Source organism: Atta colombica, unplaced genomic scaffold (assembly GCF_001594045.1).
Source record: "Atta colombica isolate Treedump-2 unplaced genomic scaffold, Acol1.0 scaffold27, whole genome shotgun sequence".
Classification (NCBI taxonomy): domain Eukaryota; kingdom Metazoa; phylum Arthropoda; class Insecta; order Hymenoptera; family Formicidae; genus Atta; species Atta colombica.
The window spans coordinates 3,942,227-3,956,924 of NW_017259370.1; the positions used below are offsets into that span (position 1 = coordinate 3,942,227).

A 14,698-nucleotide genomic window follows, 5' to 3' on the forward strand; every position below is an offset into this window, starting at 1 on the left:
AATATTATTGTCGGATAAAAAAGCACATGATGGTAATTCACTTTTCTGGAAAACGTATATGATTAAGCGGTCGATTTGATTATAGCAATGATGCTCGCAACAGATATTTATTTTCCATAAAGAAATACATACTTTATTTGAGGAAATCGATAATATACTTCGCAGATGCGAAGTACAATCCCTTCTAACACGTATATTTCAATGTTGTGACTTATTAATATAATGTCAGTTTTATATTCTATATTTTTTTATAGATATTTTTATAGATATTTTATAATATGTCGATTTTTTATTTAAATAATCATTTTTACCTTTTGTCGAATCGAAATGATACTTACAGGAAATGACATCTAAAACCAAGGCTAAACGATTTTGATCAAATTAGTTTACATTTCTCTTCCTTTTCTTCTCCTCCTCTCTTATTTTCTCATATCTCTTTCACTTTTATACATACCTATCTTAATTATTTTACAATTATTTCATACTTGTAGAATAGAGAACAGTAAAGTAAGATATTGAAGTACTCATCAACTGTAATAAAAATATCTTATTTGTTTCAACCTGTAAGGAGCTACAATATATTGAAGCTGTGTGGAGAATGTCTGTTAAAATGATGGAAGGACAAAGAGTGAAGTTAGATGGTCGTGTCAATGGTTAAATCGTATAATATCTTCATTGTATTTTCTAAATCCAATATATTTTTTTAATGGTAATGACATTGATGTGACGCTAATATATAACATGTCTTAAGAACTGTGAATTTTGTTTTGTCTTCGGTCGTTTGTTTATGAGTGACATTCAAAATTGATTTTATTCGATGTCTGATCTAAGTTTTTGTACAATTTACTTAAAGCATTATCAGTACAAAATGGTAATTGAATTTCAGTGTACTACAATGTGATAACTGATGTTTAAATTATTTTCGTGTAGCATAAAAAATTAGTTAGTGTATAATATAAAATATTTGTAAGTTAGTGTATAGCATAAAATATTCGTAAGTTATACTGCTATTGACAAATTTGTAAAAATAGAGAATTGGATAAATCGTTCTTTTCGCTAGTTGTTATCGTATATTATCGTATTGTACCGATACGATTTTCGCAAGTGAACTCTCATAATCTCCTCGCGGCTCGTATCTATTGTTAAGTACCAATTTGTTACGTTTGATTAGTATTGGTCGCGAAGAATCATTAAAAGACTTATAATGCAAAAACTCTGAAGAGTATTATGACTACGAAGAAGGATAATTTAATATATATATATATATATATCTATTGATTTTCGTAATTAATCAAAAGAACTACCGCACTTCCGATTTTGATGAAATTAGCTCATTTGACCTATTTTTGCATAAAATAAAACAATCTGACAGAAAAAAGGGACTGCCCTGCGAAACGAGATATTAAGCTATAAAGTTAATTATATCGATGGATAGTCGATAGGATAATTAGGAAATCAATGACAGCTGCGAAATACTGTGATAAAACACGTGCTGTCACATCTTCATGATCTACATGTTCTACACTACATAATGTTCTACACTAAATATGTTTTATTAACTTTACAGCAATATATTAACGTTTGTTTAATAATATTATAATCTCTCTTAAATTGTTCAAAGGTTTACAACTTTCCACGCGAAGCGCTTCTACATAAATTTATAAGTTTGTACGCAAAGCGAGGTTTAATTAAAAAAAAATCCATTTTTTTTTTAATCCATCAATATATTTTTAAATAAGGAAAATTATTTTATTATATAATATTCTTGAGTGAAACACACCAAATGAATATATAATACCAATTTAAGAATTTTCTCTGTTCTATTCTATTTTTTTAGCTCAGCTAATTTACATTTCAGTCTCAACTTACTTTAATAGAACTATTTAGTTGATTATCTAAATAATTCTAAGGTAGTAAAAATATTGAATGACCATGAATGTTATTATTTTCGATTAAACAATAATATTCGCGGGGAATAAAAGCTTTATATATGTCTCTTACCGTAGCAGCACTTTCCATAGACGCAACGAATATTCCACCGAGGATCAAATGAAAAGTCTTTGTCCCCTTTTGCAGTAGAAATAATATCATTTTCTGTATGTATAACGGAGCCATATACCATTCAACATTATAGCTACAAAAATAAATTGTGATAAATTAATGTAAAATCTAACATGAAAAAATAAAAATATTTATTATAGTATAAATTGTAATAGTATGTTCGTTTAGTAATAGTATCATTTTTGAATACTTTTGATAATTCAGCATTTTATTACAAGAATTTATAAATCAATTACTTAAGTACGAATGAACGATGCAAATGTCTCTTACACTGTAGCAAATACGTATTCATTATGATCTGTAATATCTTGCGCGGTATAATTGGACAAAAAGACGTATATGTAGAGGACACTTATGTGTATGAGTTGTAATACAAGTTGCTCTGTGCTATTGTATGTTATGATCTAAAAAATATAAAACATATATTATATGTGTATTTTAACTTTTTATAAGCAAGAATATTTGTAATTTTTCTGTAATTTTTTAGGATAAATTATACAGTTTGCATTACATAATAAATTATTTCCTTTATTGGTTGGTGCACATATTAGAAAACTGTATTATTTTTGTAACATACGTATGCGAATAATGTATATAGCTCATGATTATAAAAAAAAGAACAAAGAATAATCATGAGTTTTTGAATGATTTTATTTTTAAAGAAAATTATTTTTCCATACTGTTCTAATTAATGATTTTTTAACCTTAATATTACCAAAAATTGTATCTTTTATAGAAAGATAGGCGCGTTTATTAACAAAAAATAAAACTTACTTGAACAAGAGTGCTGGTTAAGCAAATCATACCAGCCGCTATTAAACAGAAGAAAGATCCTTCAAAACTCTTTATAAAGACTTGAGAAAACCTTCAGAAACAAAACAAAATTAGTAGTGCACGTTATAGCACAGATATTGCAGAATGTGTACTGACTCTGTAGCTTTACGATGAATGTCTATCGCACATATTATTCCTTTATAAATTATAACCATTTTTTCTTCAGTAACATCGTGTTGCATATTAATTTCCATTGCCTTCTTAATACGGAAACTATATGAATACATATTTTTTTCTGTAAGTTCTTAATTTTTTTTAAGTTTTATTGAAAATAAACAAACAATAGATTTCACTTATAAAGCAAATGATTATGCTGAATTCTACCTTGCAATGCTAAACATTCCACAAATATGTTTGAGGTACACTATCAGCATCGTTCCTGTTGCTACCATTGCAGTTGCGCCTATACAGGAAGCTGCGTTTGTATGCAAAAGAATTAAGTAGGAAAAGTTTTCTTGATCAACAAAATATTCTGTAGCGATATGAATTCCTGCAGAGCGCGATCGGGAATTGTTTATAGCCAGAATTACATCAAATATGCGAGGCCAGATTGGCAGAAAGAGATAAATAGTTATGCTACAGGCGGCAAATGCTACATATTAAATTAGAAAGAAAACTATATATATATGTATAAATATCAAGAATTTATTTAAGTAAAATTTATTTAAGTTTTATAAATTTTTTACTCTTATTAATAATTCATTAAAATGTGTGCATATATTTACTATCTTACTCGTAATTATTCTCGTTTGATGTTTTCCTATACGGCCATACTTTTCTATAATAGCAATTTCGTTTTTATTTTTTATTTCGTTACAAACATACTGAAGTTGTTCTAGTGAAACTCTCATCTATTACATCAATAATGTTTTATGCAGTTTTCGTATAAAGTATTTAAAAAATATCTTATTTGAAGATTTATTTATCATGAATATTTGTCTGGAAACTGTATAATAAATATTTGACTTACAGTATTGGTGTTAATCCAAAACGAATAATATTTAATCGCATAGCAAATGAAGAAAAATGCGGATGATAGAACATTGATAATGAGATCTGCAGTGCATTTTAAAGTTAAAAACGTTGTAAACTGCAAAAAAATAATTCTGTTGAAAATTTCATATCAAAAAATAATTCCTTAATGTGATTAATAAGTTGTGTGAATAAGTTTCGAATTCTAGTGTTAATTATTGTTTCGTATGAAAAATTACTTATTACCACCTGAAATACAATAAAAGATATTAAAATAGTAAAAAGTACGATAAATTGAATTTGAGCAAGTTTCGATCTCTGGTGAGGCCATAAACCAATCGCGAGTAAAAGATATCTATTGAGCCTGAAGTGCTTCGTCTCAAGACAAATCATCTGTATAAACTGAATACTGAAGTACATTTAACTGTGAAAAATAAGAAATTGTCTATTCTCTTTTTCTGATTCTATTAATCTAACAATAAGTTGAAAATATTTCAATTTTTATTTTTTAGTAAATTGTAACTTCAATTTAACTTAATATGCAAAACGAAATGCAGTAATATCACGAGATTAAAATATTTATAATTCATTACTGTTTTATAAGGAAAACTTGACCGTACGATCGATTTAATTATATTGAAAGAAGTTTGATAGATGTTTATATCCCATGGAAAAATATTCGTATAGAGAAACTCGATAGATGGTCGCGCAAGCACACTCATCACATTTTATTGTAATATGCGTTTCATTATAGTGTATATACTCACAAGGTACGTTTGATCTTTTAAAATAGTGTTGGTCATTAAATTTAATCTTAAGTATCAATAAAATGTGTTTATTTTTAGGGTATTGAAATCTATGTCTTATTAATATTTTATGTAATGTTTTATATTGAAACTTTTATAATTTATATTTTATACATACTTTGTATGACATTATTCACAGTGATATTATAAGTAAGAGTTTCTGATACTCTGTCGGAAGAAATTAATTAAATTAACATTAATAATAGTTTGTGTAATACATTGAAAATGAATTTATCTTCGTATCAAACTGGAAAAGTGAAAAATGTATGTATGTGTATGTATGTATATATATATAACTATATATATATAGAAATTTGAATTTTATTAATTTTTTCCGATAGAGTATTATCAGAAATATTTTATTTATATCACCACTTCTATGTGCGCGCGCGCGCGTGTTGTGTGTGTGTGTGTGTGTGTGCGTGTGCGTGTGTAGTGAATGCAATATTCTTTTGATAGATCTGTTTTGAACTTATTATAAAATGCAAAATATTGACGTATGGCAGGTTATTGTATCCATAATTCAAAGATCGTCTTTCTATAGGAAATCAAATATCGAAACTGTTGACAGTTTAAAGTGAAATATTTTAATATTTGGAAACAAAATAAATTTTTTAGATACTATCAGTATCTAAAAATTCAAAATCAGTATCTAAAATTTTGATTTTAATGACGCTTAGTGGACTTTTTTCAGACATGCAGAAAATTAAATTAATTTTAATATTTTGCATGTCTTAAAAATTCCACCATACATCTTTGTGAATTTTAACTTAAACGTTAATTTCAACTTAAACATTTTGCTTTGAACAGTGTACATTTATTGAAATGATTCTTTTTATTTTTATTTTTTATATAAGTAAATCTAAATTAGCGAAGTTTTTTCATGGAGGTTCTGGATGAAGAAGAAAATCCAGAAGGACCTCTTTCTCCAAAGAGACAAGAAAAAATACAAATTTATTTGTATTTTTCACATATAAAGAATTAAAGGCGTAAACTTGGCAGAAGACATAGTATTTAAACAAATCGACATAATTGATTGATGGAAGTATAATATAACATTATACGATTCGCGATTAGCAATAACTAGGCAGTTACTCTCTATTCCTGCAACTCAAGTCTCAAGCGAACGATTGTTTTATGATGCTGATAACATTGTTGCGGCCACATGAAGTAATACCGAAATAAATATCGAAATAAATATCGAAGTAATAACGAAGTAAAAAATTAATATCAGAAATCGTCGAAGAGTTATACTTTTATACTTCAGTTTAAAATAAACAATTTTTCACAGATTGACTTTTTTGTTTATAAATTCTTGCATTTAATAACATAATACATATGGAAATTTCTAAACTTAAAAATTTAGGAGCGATCCCAGAAAAATATCTCAAATTGAATATCGGATTCCAATTAGAGATTCGGGCTTCGAATAAAAAATTTTATCCTGAAATTAGGATACCCACGCATTCTAAATAAATATATGTATATATTGGGAGTACATATTAGTTCGGTTCGTTTTTTGTGCATTTATTTCAAAACAAAATGAATGAACAGATCAATTAAAGTGTTATCCATCGCTGCTTACTACTTTTTCTCTCAGACAATTTTCGAATTCCATCTCGAAAAAATGACTCGTCTTTGGAGGCGATCCAATTTTGGAGCCAATTTTCGATTTCTGCGAAAGAAGTAAACCGGTAACTTGCTGCATCTTTCGGAACAATCAGTAGGAGCAATATCCGGAGAATACGGTGGGTGTGATAAAACATCCCATTTGAGCGTTTCCAAATATTTTTTTACGACTTTAGCGACATGAGGCCGAGTCTTGTAATGAAGAAGAATAACTTTATCATGTCTTTTCTCGTATTCTGGCCGTTTTTCTCGCAATGCACGGCTCAAACGAATCATTTGTAGCTGATACCGCCCTTAATGGAATCGCCAGGTTTCAGCTCATAGTAAACAAGACTCTTTTGGTCCCACCAGAGCATGATCTTCGAACCATGAATGTTCGGTCGTGGTGCTGATGTTTAGGTCGATGGCAACGATTGACCGGGCTTAGCGTAGTATTTTTTCTTCTTGGGGTTGTAGTAGAATATCCACTTTTCATCTCTAGTCACAATCCGATGCAAAAAACCTTTCCTCTGTTGTCTTTGAATCAGCTGTTCGCAAGTGAAAAATCGACATCTCCCAATTTCAGTTCATAAGACACCCAATTTCCTTGTTTTTGAATCATTCCCTATAGCTCTCAATCGTACAGAAACGGTTCGTTGAGTTACCCCCAATGATTCTGCAAGCTCCTCTTGCGTTTGACTCTGACCTTCTTCGAGTAATGCCTCTAATTCTTTGTCTTCGAATTTTTTTGGCTGTCCAGAGCGAGGCTTGTCTTCAACGCTGAAATCTCCATCCTTGAAACGTCGAAACCATTCCCTACATGATTTATCAGTTGGAATAGTCACCAAACTTCGACAAGCATTCGAAGCATGGGCTTCAGCCACACTTTTCTTCCAATTAAAGCAAAAAATCAAAACCTCCCGCAAATGCTGCTTGGTTAACACAAAATTCGACATTTCAAATACAGTAAAAATCAAGGTATTTGTATGAAACTCAAAGCGATATAAACTGAATGTTATTAGCAGATGTTCAACCTCTCTGAAACCGCCAATATTAGCTGTCACTATGAACCATTCACGACAGCTGGAGCCATTTTTAGGGAAACAGACCGAACTAATTTGTACTCCCAATAATACAATTAGAAATCTTGCATATAATATAGAATATATTAACCTGGAAAATAATATAACTTAACTGAATTCCAAAGTATAAAATTATCCGAATTTGTACGAGATTTGATCGATAATAAGACAAGAGCGAGTATAAGAACTCGATTGAGATGAAAATATTTAGACTTGATATAGATCCTCTACGAGGAAAGAAACTTGATTGCGAAAATCAAGTAATAATTTGCGCATCCTCCCCTTCGACTGAATACTTTATAACTTTCATTTTCTTGTGCATTGTAAATTATCTAATATAATTTGAAGTAATGAAAAATAGAAATTCTATCATAAACTACACAGTTGGAAAAAATGTGTTGAATTTATCTTAAATCGCATGTCCCAAATGGTCGACTCAAATTTTTGAGTTAATTTTGCACAAGATGAATATGTTAGAAGGTAACACAAATATTATATAAGAGAGTAAATATAAAAAAAGATAACATCGAAAAAAGATAATTTGTAAACAAACCGTGTAAGAATATTTTTTGTCATAAAATTATTTTTTATTTGTTAAATTAACATGGATTTTATTCATTTGTCTTAGAATTTACGTTTTAAAATACATTACTTTTATGTTACTCGTTCACTTACTCATAAATTGTGTCATTTTGACACTAAAAAATATTGAATACTTATTTCACAAAAAAATCTTTAAATAACATAATCACATTACTAAATTAGCACTTGAATGTGTTAAAAAATTCAACACAAATTGTTAACACGTATTGGACCGTTTTCAACACAAATACACAAATTTTGTTTTAATATTTATTTATTGAATAATGTGGGAAATTCAATAAATTTTTTTTAAGAAAAGTTTTTAGCAATTAAGCGATCATTAATATAGAAAATTATACGGATGTTTCTTATAGAAATGTTGTGAATTTATTTCTTTACAGAAGATTGTACAAGCTTCTCATGTGAAATAAAATCTATTTCATACCACTTCCTGCATCAAGCACGAAACAAATTGTTGTAAAAAAAAAAGAAATTTGCTTCTGTTACATGCAACAGAAGCAAATTTCAAGCAGGCACATTGAAAACATTTAATATTATCAATGAAAAAGAAATTATAAATAATTTAAATTTAACATTTACTTATATTAAATTTTACGCAACTACATAAAAATAAAAAATGTATTAAACTTCGTAAAATTTTATGAAGTACATTAAATTTTATGTAGATGTACTCAAATATATTTTCAGTTCAGATACGTTAAATTTAATTTAGTATCATAAAATTGAATTTAATTTATGTAATTCAAAGTATGTAAAAATTCATGACATTTTTAATAGTGTAAGATTAATTTTACAATGTGAATAACCATTACATTTATACAAACATTTTATTCAAAGTAATCCCCTTAAGCAATTCTATGCATTCGCCAATATTTGTTAATGTTTGAGAGTATTCCTGAAAATCATTTCCGACAAGTCTTTCAGTACTTTCGTCGCATTTTCAGTCACTTTATATTCGTGCGCAACAGAATCTTTCAAAACTTCTTAGCAGTAACAGGAAAAAGTAAAGCGATACTAAGTCGCAAGAACATATATGGCGGATTCTTTACAGTCGTAACAATATGCCAGGTAAGATATATATAATATTGCTCGACATCTAATGATCGATGTACAGGTGTTTTCGTGCAAAAGAGAGCAAGCTGTTTGGTGCATCCATTTTTCCAAACATTTCTTTCACTACATTTCTAACACAACAAAAGATTTCGACTTACATGAAAAAACAATGGTTCTTCTTGTGTACCGAGGAAGTCAACTGCAAATAGGATAAGAGACTGAAAATATTAGAACGTGATTTCTAGGAATGCTTTCAAACATTAGTAAATTTATAGCGCTTCAAGGGAACTAACTTAAAAGAAATGTTGTCGGAACTTTTTGCTTGAGTAGTTTATTATAGTACAATATGTAACAGTATATAAATAATTATTTTTCTCATACAATTTCTATTTTAGTACTAAACGATTGTATTTGATTGCAAATAGTATAATAATAATAATACAAAAAGAAAACATTGTTAAGTAAATTTGATCTGATTTATAGAGTAATAAATATTCTAAACTGTAAAAAATAATTTTATATATCGTATTATATTAAAATTAGTATTTTTTTCATTTAGTGAAAAAATTCTTGAAGATTATTAGCTTTTTCTAAATATATATAAATTAATGTAAGTACAGAATCAAAGGGAAAATTAATATGATTTCAAATTAAATGTTTTTTTAATTTTTATTACAATAATATGTCATTATAATATTATATCTTCCACGATACTAACATTGAATTATTATAAATAAAAAGCGTACAATAATATGAAAAATCAATTGTACTTTCTGATAGATCTCGTTGCATTATTCAAATTGCTTCCAATTGTAACTTAATATTTTGTTTATTATGCGAGTCACTGAATTATTTAATTATAGTTAAAAATATAAACGTGCTTAAAATACAATAAAATACTTTTTTATTATATGTAAATTTTAAGCTGAATTGCTTATTTTAATTTAAATGCAATACAGAAATAATTACATATTATTGTCGGATAAAAGAGCACATGATGGTAATTCACTTTTCTAGAAAAGGTGTATGGTTAAGTGGTCGATTATTTGATTATGGCAATCGTGCTCGCAACATATATTTATTTTCCATAAAGAAATACATACTTTTTTTAGGGAATCGATAATAGATTTCGCAGATGCGATACGACCCCTTCTAACACATGTATTTCAATATCGTGACTTATTAATATAATGTCAGTTTTAAATTCTATATTTTTTAATATTTTTATAGATATTTTATAGATATTTACTATATCAATTTTTTAAATAAATATTTATTTTTACTTTTTGTCGAATTGAAACGATACTTACAGGAAACGACACCTAAAATCAAGGATAAATTAATTTGATTAAATTAGTTTACATTTTTCTTCCTTTTCTTCTCTTCCTCTCTTTTTTTCTCATATTTCTTTTATTTTTATACATACCTGTCTTAATTATTTTGCAATTATTATTTGATACTTGTAGAATAGAGAACAGTAAAGTAAGATATTGAAGTACCCATCAACTGTAATGAAAATATCTTCATTTGTTTCAATCTATAAGAAGCTATACTGAAGTTGCGTGGACAATGTCTGTTAAAATATTGGAAGGACAATATAGGGTTGAATTGGATGGTCATGTCGATGGTTATTGCATCTCCATTGTATTTTCTGAACATTTTTTTTAAGAGTAATGACAATGATGTAACCCTAATAATATGACTTAAGAACTGTCATCTTTGTTTTGTCTTTGAACCACCTATTTACGAATGACATTCATAGTTGGTTTTGTTCAGTGTCTGCTCTAAGTCTTTGTGCAGTTTACTTAAATTGTTATCAGTACAAGGTGATAATTGAATCTTAGTGTACTACAGTGTCATAATTGATGTTTAAATTCTTTTCGTGTCTAAGCATAACAAATTAGCCAAATATTTGGAAATTATGTTGCTATTGGCAAATTTGTAAAAATAGAGAGAGTTGGATAAATCGTTCTTTTCGTTGATCGTTATATTGTATCGGTACGATTTTCGCGAATTCTCATATTCTTCTCGCGGCTCATATCCATTCTTAGGTTACGTTCGATTAGCATCGGTCGCGAAGAATTATTAAAAGACTTATAACGCAAAAACTCTGAAGAATACAATGACGAAGATCAAAGTTTTAATATATTTACTGATTTTTGTAACTGTTTAAAAAAACTATCACTTCCGATTTTGATAAAATTAGCTCATTTAACTCGTTTTTGCATAAAATAAAAGTATCTGATAGAAAAAAGTTCTGTCATGCGGAACCAGATATTAAGTGTTAAAGTTAACTATTATATCCAAGTAAGAAAATCTATCACAGTTGCGAAATACTGTGATAAAACGCGTACTGCGGTCATATCTTCATGATCTACGTACTACATGCGTACGTTTTACGAACTTTTACAGTGATATATTAACATTTGTTTATTAATATTAAAATCTACCTTTCATTGTTCAGAGGTTTACAATTTTCGACGCGAAGCGCGATTCCACATAGGTTTCTAAGTTTGCACGCAAAGCGAGATTAAATTAAAAAAAAATCCATTTTTTCGGATTAATCCATCAATATATTTTCAAATAAGAAAAATTGATTTATTGCATAATATTCGGGAATGCAACACACCAAATGAATATATAGTACCAATTTAACAATTTTCTCTGTTCTTTATTCTTTTTTTTAGGTCAGCTAATTTACATTTCAGTTTCAACTTATTTTAATAGAGCTACTTTTGATTATCTAAATAATTCTAAAGTAGTCAAAATGTTGAATGAATGTTATTATTTTCGATTAAACAATAATATTCGCGGGGAAAAAAGCTTAATATATGTCTTTTACCGTAGCAGCACTTTCCATAGACGCAACGAATATTCCACCGAGGATCAAATGAAAAGCCTTTGTACCCTTTTGCAGTAGAAATAACATCATTTTCTGTATGTTTAACGGAGCCATATACCATTCAATATTATATCTACAAAAACAATGATAAACTAATGTAAAACCTATCTTGAAAAAATAATAAATTTGTTACAGTATAAATTGTTATAGTGTGTTCGTTCAAGAATACATGTCATCGAAATCCGGACAAATCGAACATTTTCTTTAAACAAAATATTTTTAATGAAAAATTAAATATTATAAGTATACAAAAAATTAAATATTATAGATATACAAAAAATCCTTTTATATGGCACTTGAGGGTCCTTGTAGAACACATTTATTCGGTATATCCCCCATTAGCTTGAATGATGATCTCTTTTTTCGATCAGAAGCGTTCACATACACTCTGTAATGTAGCGCTGTCCATGCCGACGAATGCTTCCTCATTAGCGGTCCTTAATTAAGTCACATTGGGATGCCGAGACTTGTTTGTGACCCTTTCAACTACGCTGCATACATAGTAGTTCAAGGGATTTAAATCTGTTGGGAAGCCAGAAGGCCTTGGAACAAAACACATCGACGTTGTCAATTTTGAATCAAGTGACTTGAATGAGTCGGTGCAATGTTCTGAAAAACATATGGCCTTCCGGACACTACAGTTTCCATCCGACTTCACTCCATCACACATCCATCAGAACGCGCAAATACACTTCTTTTATGACAATTTCCCTTTTTTTAAAGAAATTTTGTGGCGTGACATCATCCTCACTGGATACAACACCTTGTATTCATTGGCCGGAAATTTCGTATTTCATCCTGTAGGCAAGTCATCGGTCATTCTTCCGGTTGATTTTGATATCAACAGTAAAAATTTTTTCATCAGAAAAGAACCTGATTCGTCCCAACGCTTTGTTTTTTAAATAACAGCATATTGCAGCAAACAACTCGGCTTTAGAAGAGAGTATCTATATCGTATCTTTATTGTGTTCGATTTGTATCGAAGGTCCTCCTCGACAATTCGACGCATTGGCTTACCTACACCAACAATCGATGCTAATTTTCGTAACGATTGCTCTGGATCATCCGAAATCAGCCCTTGAGCTCTTTCAATGATTGTGGAATTTCTCGCGTTCTTTCGAGTAACTCTTACTCGCTGATATACTGAAACTTGCGACTGTTTTAAAGCCGAAAATTTTGCCACAAATTTTGTCATAAATGGTCGATTTCGAGAATCCAAAGAACCGAATTATTTCCGTTGCTGAGTGCCCAGCGTGAAGGCCTTCGATGATTGCGGCTCTTCGATTATCCGCAATATCGCGGCCATTTTGAGAATATGATTGCTTACTAAAAGCATCAGGCTTTCTCAGATGCCAGCAACAATTTCTGTCGGAGGCACAGTATAGCGGAAAATTTAAATTGAAATTTGTCCGGATTTTGATGACGCACTCTGTAGTATTATTTTTGAATACTTTTGTTAACTCAGCTTTTTGTTACAAAAATTTATAAAATTATTTAAGTATGAACGTATACAAATGTCTCTTACACTGTAGCAAATACGTATTCATTATGATCTGTAATATCTTGTGCAGTATAATTGGACAAAAACATGTAAACATAGAGGCCACTTATAAATACAAGTTGGAATATAAGTTTCTCTGTGCTATTATATGTTATGATCTAAAAAATATAAAAAATATGTTATATGTGTATTTTACCTTTTTACAAGCCAGAAATTTTGTAATTTTTTCTGTAAATCCTTAGGACAAATTATACAGCTTGCATTACATAATAAATTATTTTCATTTGTTGCGCATATTAGAAAATAGTATTATTTTATTAACATACATATGTATATGAATAATATAGCTCATGATTATAAAAAAAAGATAATCGAAGAATAATCATGAATAATTTTTGAATAATTTTATTTTTAAAGAAACTTAGTTTTCCATATTGTTCTAATTAATGATTTTTTAATTAATCTTAATATTATGAATACTGTATCTTTCATGGAAAGATACAATGTAATAACAATAAATAAAACTTACTTGCACAAGAGTACTGGTTAAACAAACCATACTAGCCGCTATTAAACAAAAGAAAGATCCTTCAAAACTTTTTATAAAGACTTGAGAAAACCTTTAGAAAGAAAACAAAATTAGTTAAAAAGCACATTATACAGATATTGCAGAATGTATACTGACTCTGTAGCTTTGCGATGAATGTCTATCGCACATATTATTCCTTTATAAATTATAACCATTTTTTCTTCATACATAACATCGTGTTGCATATTAATGTCCATTGCCTTCTTAATACGGAAACTATATGAATACATATTTTTTTCTGTAAGTTCTTAATTTTTTTTAAGTTTTATTGAAAATAAACAAACAATAGATTTCACTTATAAAGCAAATGATTATGCTGAATTCTACCTTGCAATGCTAAACATTCCACAAATATGTTTGAGGTACACTATCAGCATCGTTCCTGTTGCTACCATTGCAGTTGCGCCTATACAGGAAGCTGCGTTTGTATGCAAAAGAATTAAGTAGGAAAAGTTTTCTTGATCAACAAAATATTCTGTAGCGATATGAATTCCTGCAGAGCGTGATCGGGAATTGTTTATAGCCAAAATTACATCAAATATACCAGGCCAGATTGACAAGAAAAGATAAATAGACATACCACATGCGGCGAATACTAACATTGAAATAAAAAGTACATGATATATATATATATGTATAAATATCAAGAATTTATTTAAGTAAAATTTATTTAAGTTTTATAAATTT

The 14,698-nt window shown here is 28.8% G+C and overlaps 2 protein-coding genes across 2 annotated transcripts; both read right to left on the reverse strand.

Moving 5' to 3' along the window:
• Positions 1-474: 474 nt before the first annotated feature.
• LOC108689348 lies at positions 475-3,287 on the reverse strand. The gene is made up of 6 exons (XM_018196079.1): positions 3,220-3,287; positions 2,992-3,108; positions 2,836-2,926; positions 2,332-2,465; positions 2,002-2,134; positions 475-531 (listed from the first exon to the last, which is right to left on the reverse strand). Exons 1-6 carry the CDS (start codon positions 3,285-3,287, stop codon positions 475-477), a joined length of 600 nt encoding a protein of 199 aa, XP_018051568.1.
• A 7,181-nt stretch (positions 3,288-10,468) lies between these two features.
• On the reverse strand, positions 10,469-14,406 carry LOC108689350. The gene is made up of 6 exons (XM_018196080.1): positions 14,339-14,406; positions 14,108-14,227; positions 13,952-14,042; positions 13,447-13,580; positions 11,862-11,994; positions 10,469-10,525 (listed from the first exon to the last, which is right to left on the reverse strand). The coding sequence occupies exons 1-6, from the start codon at positions 14,404-14,406 to the stop codon at positions 10,469-10,471; spliced, it is 603 nt and encodes a 200-aa protein (XP_018051569.1).
• Positions 14,407-14,698: the final 292 nt, after the last annotated feature.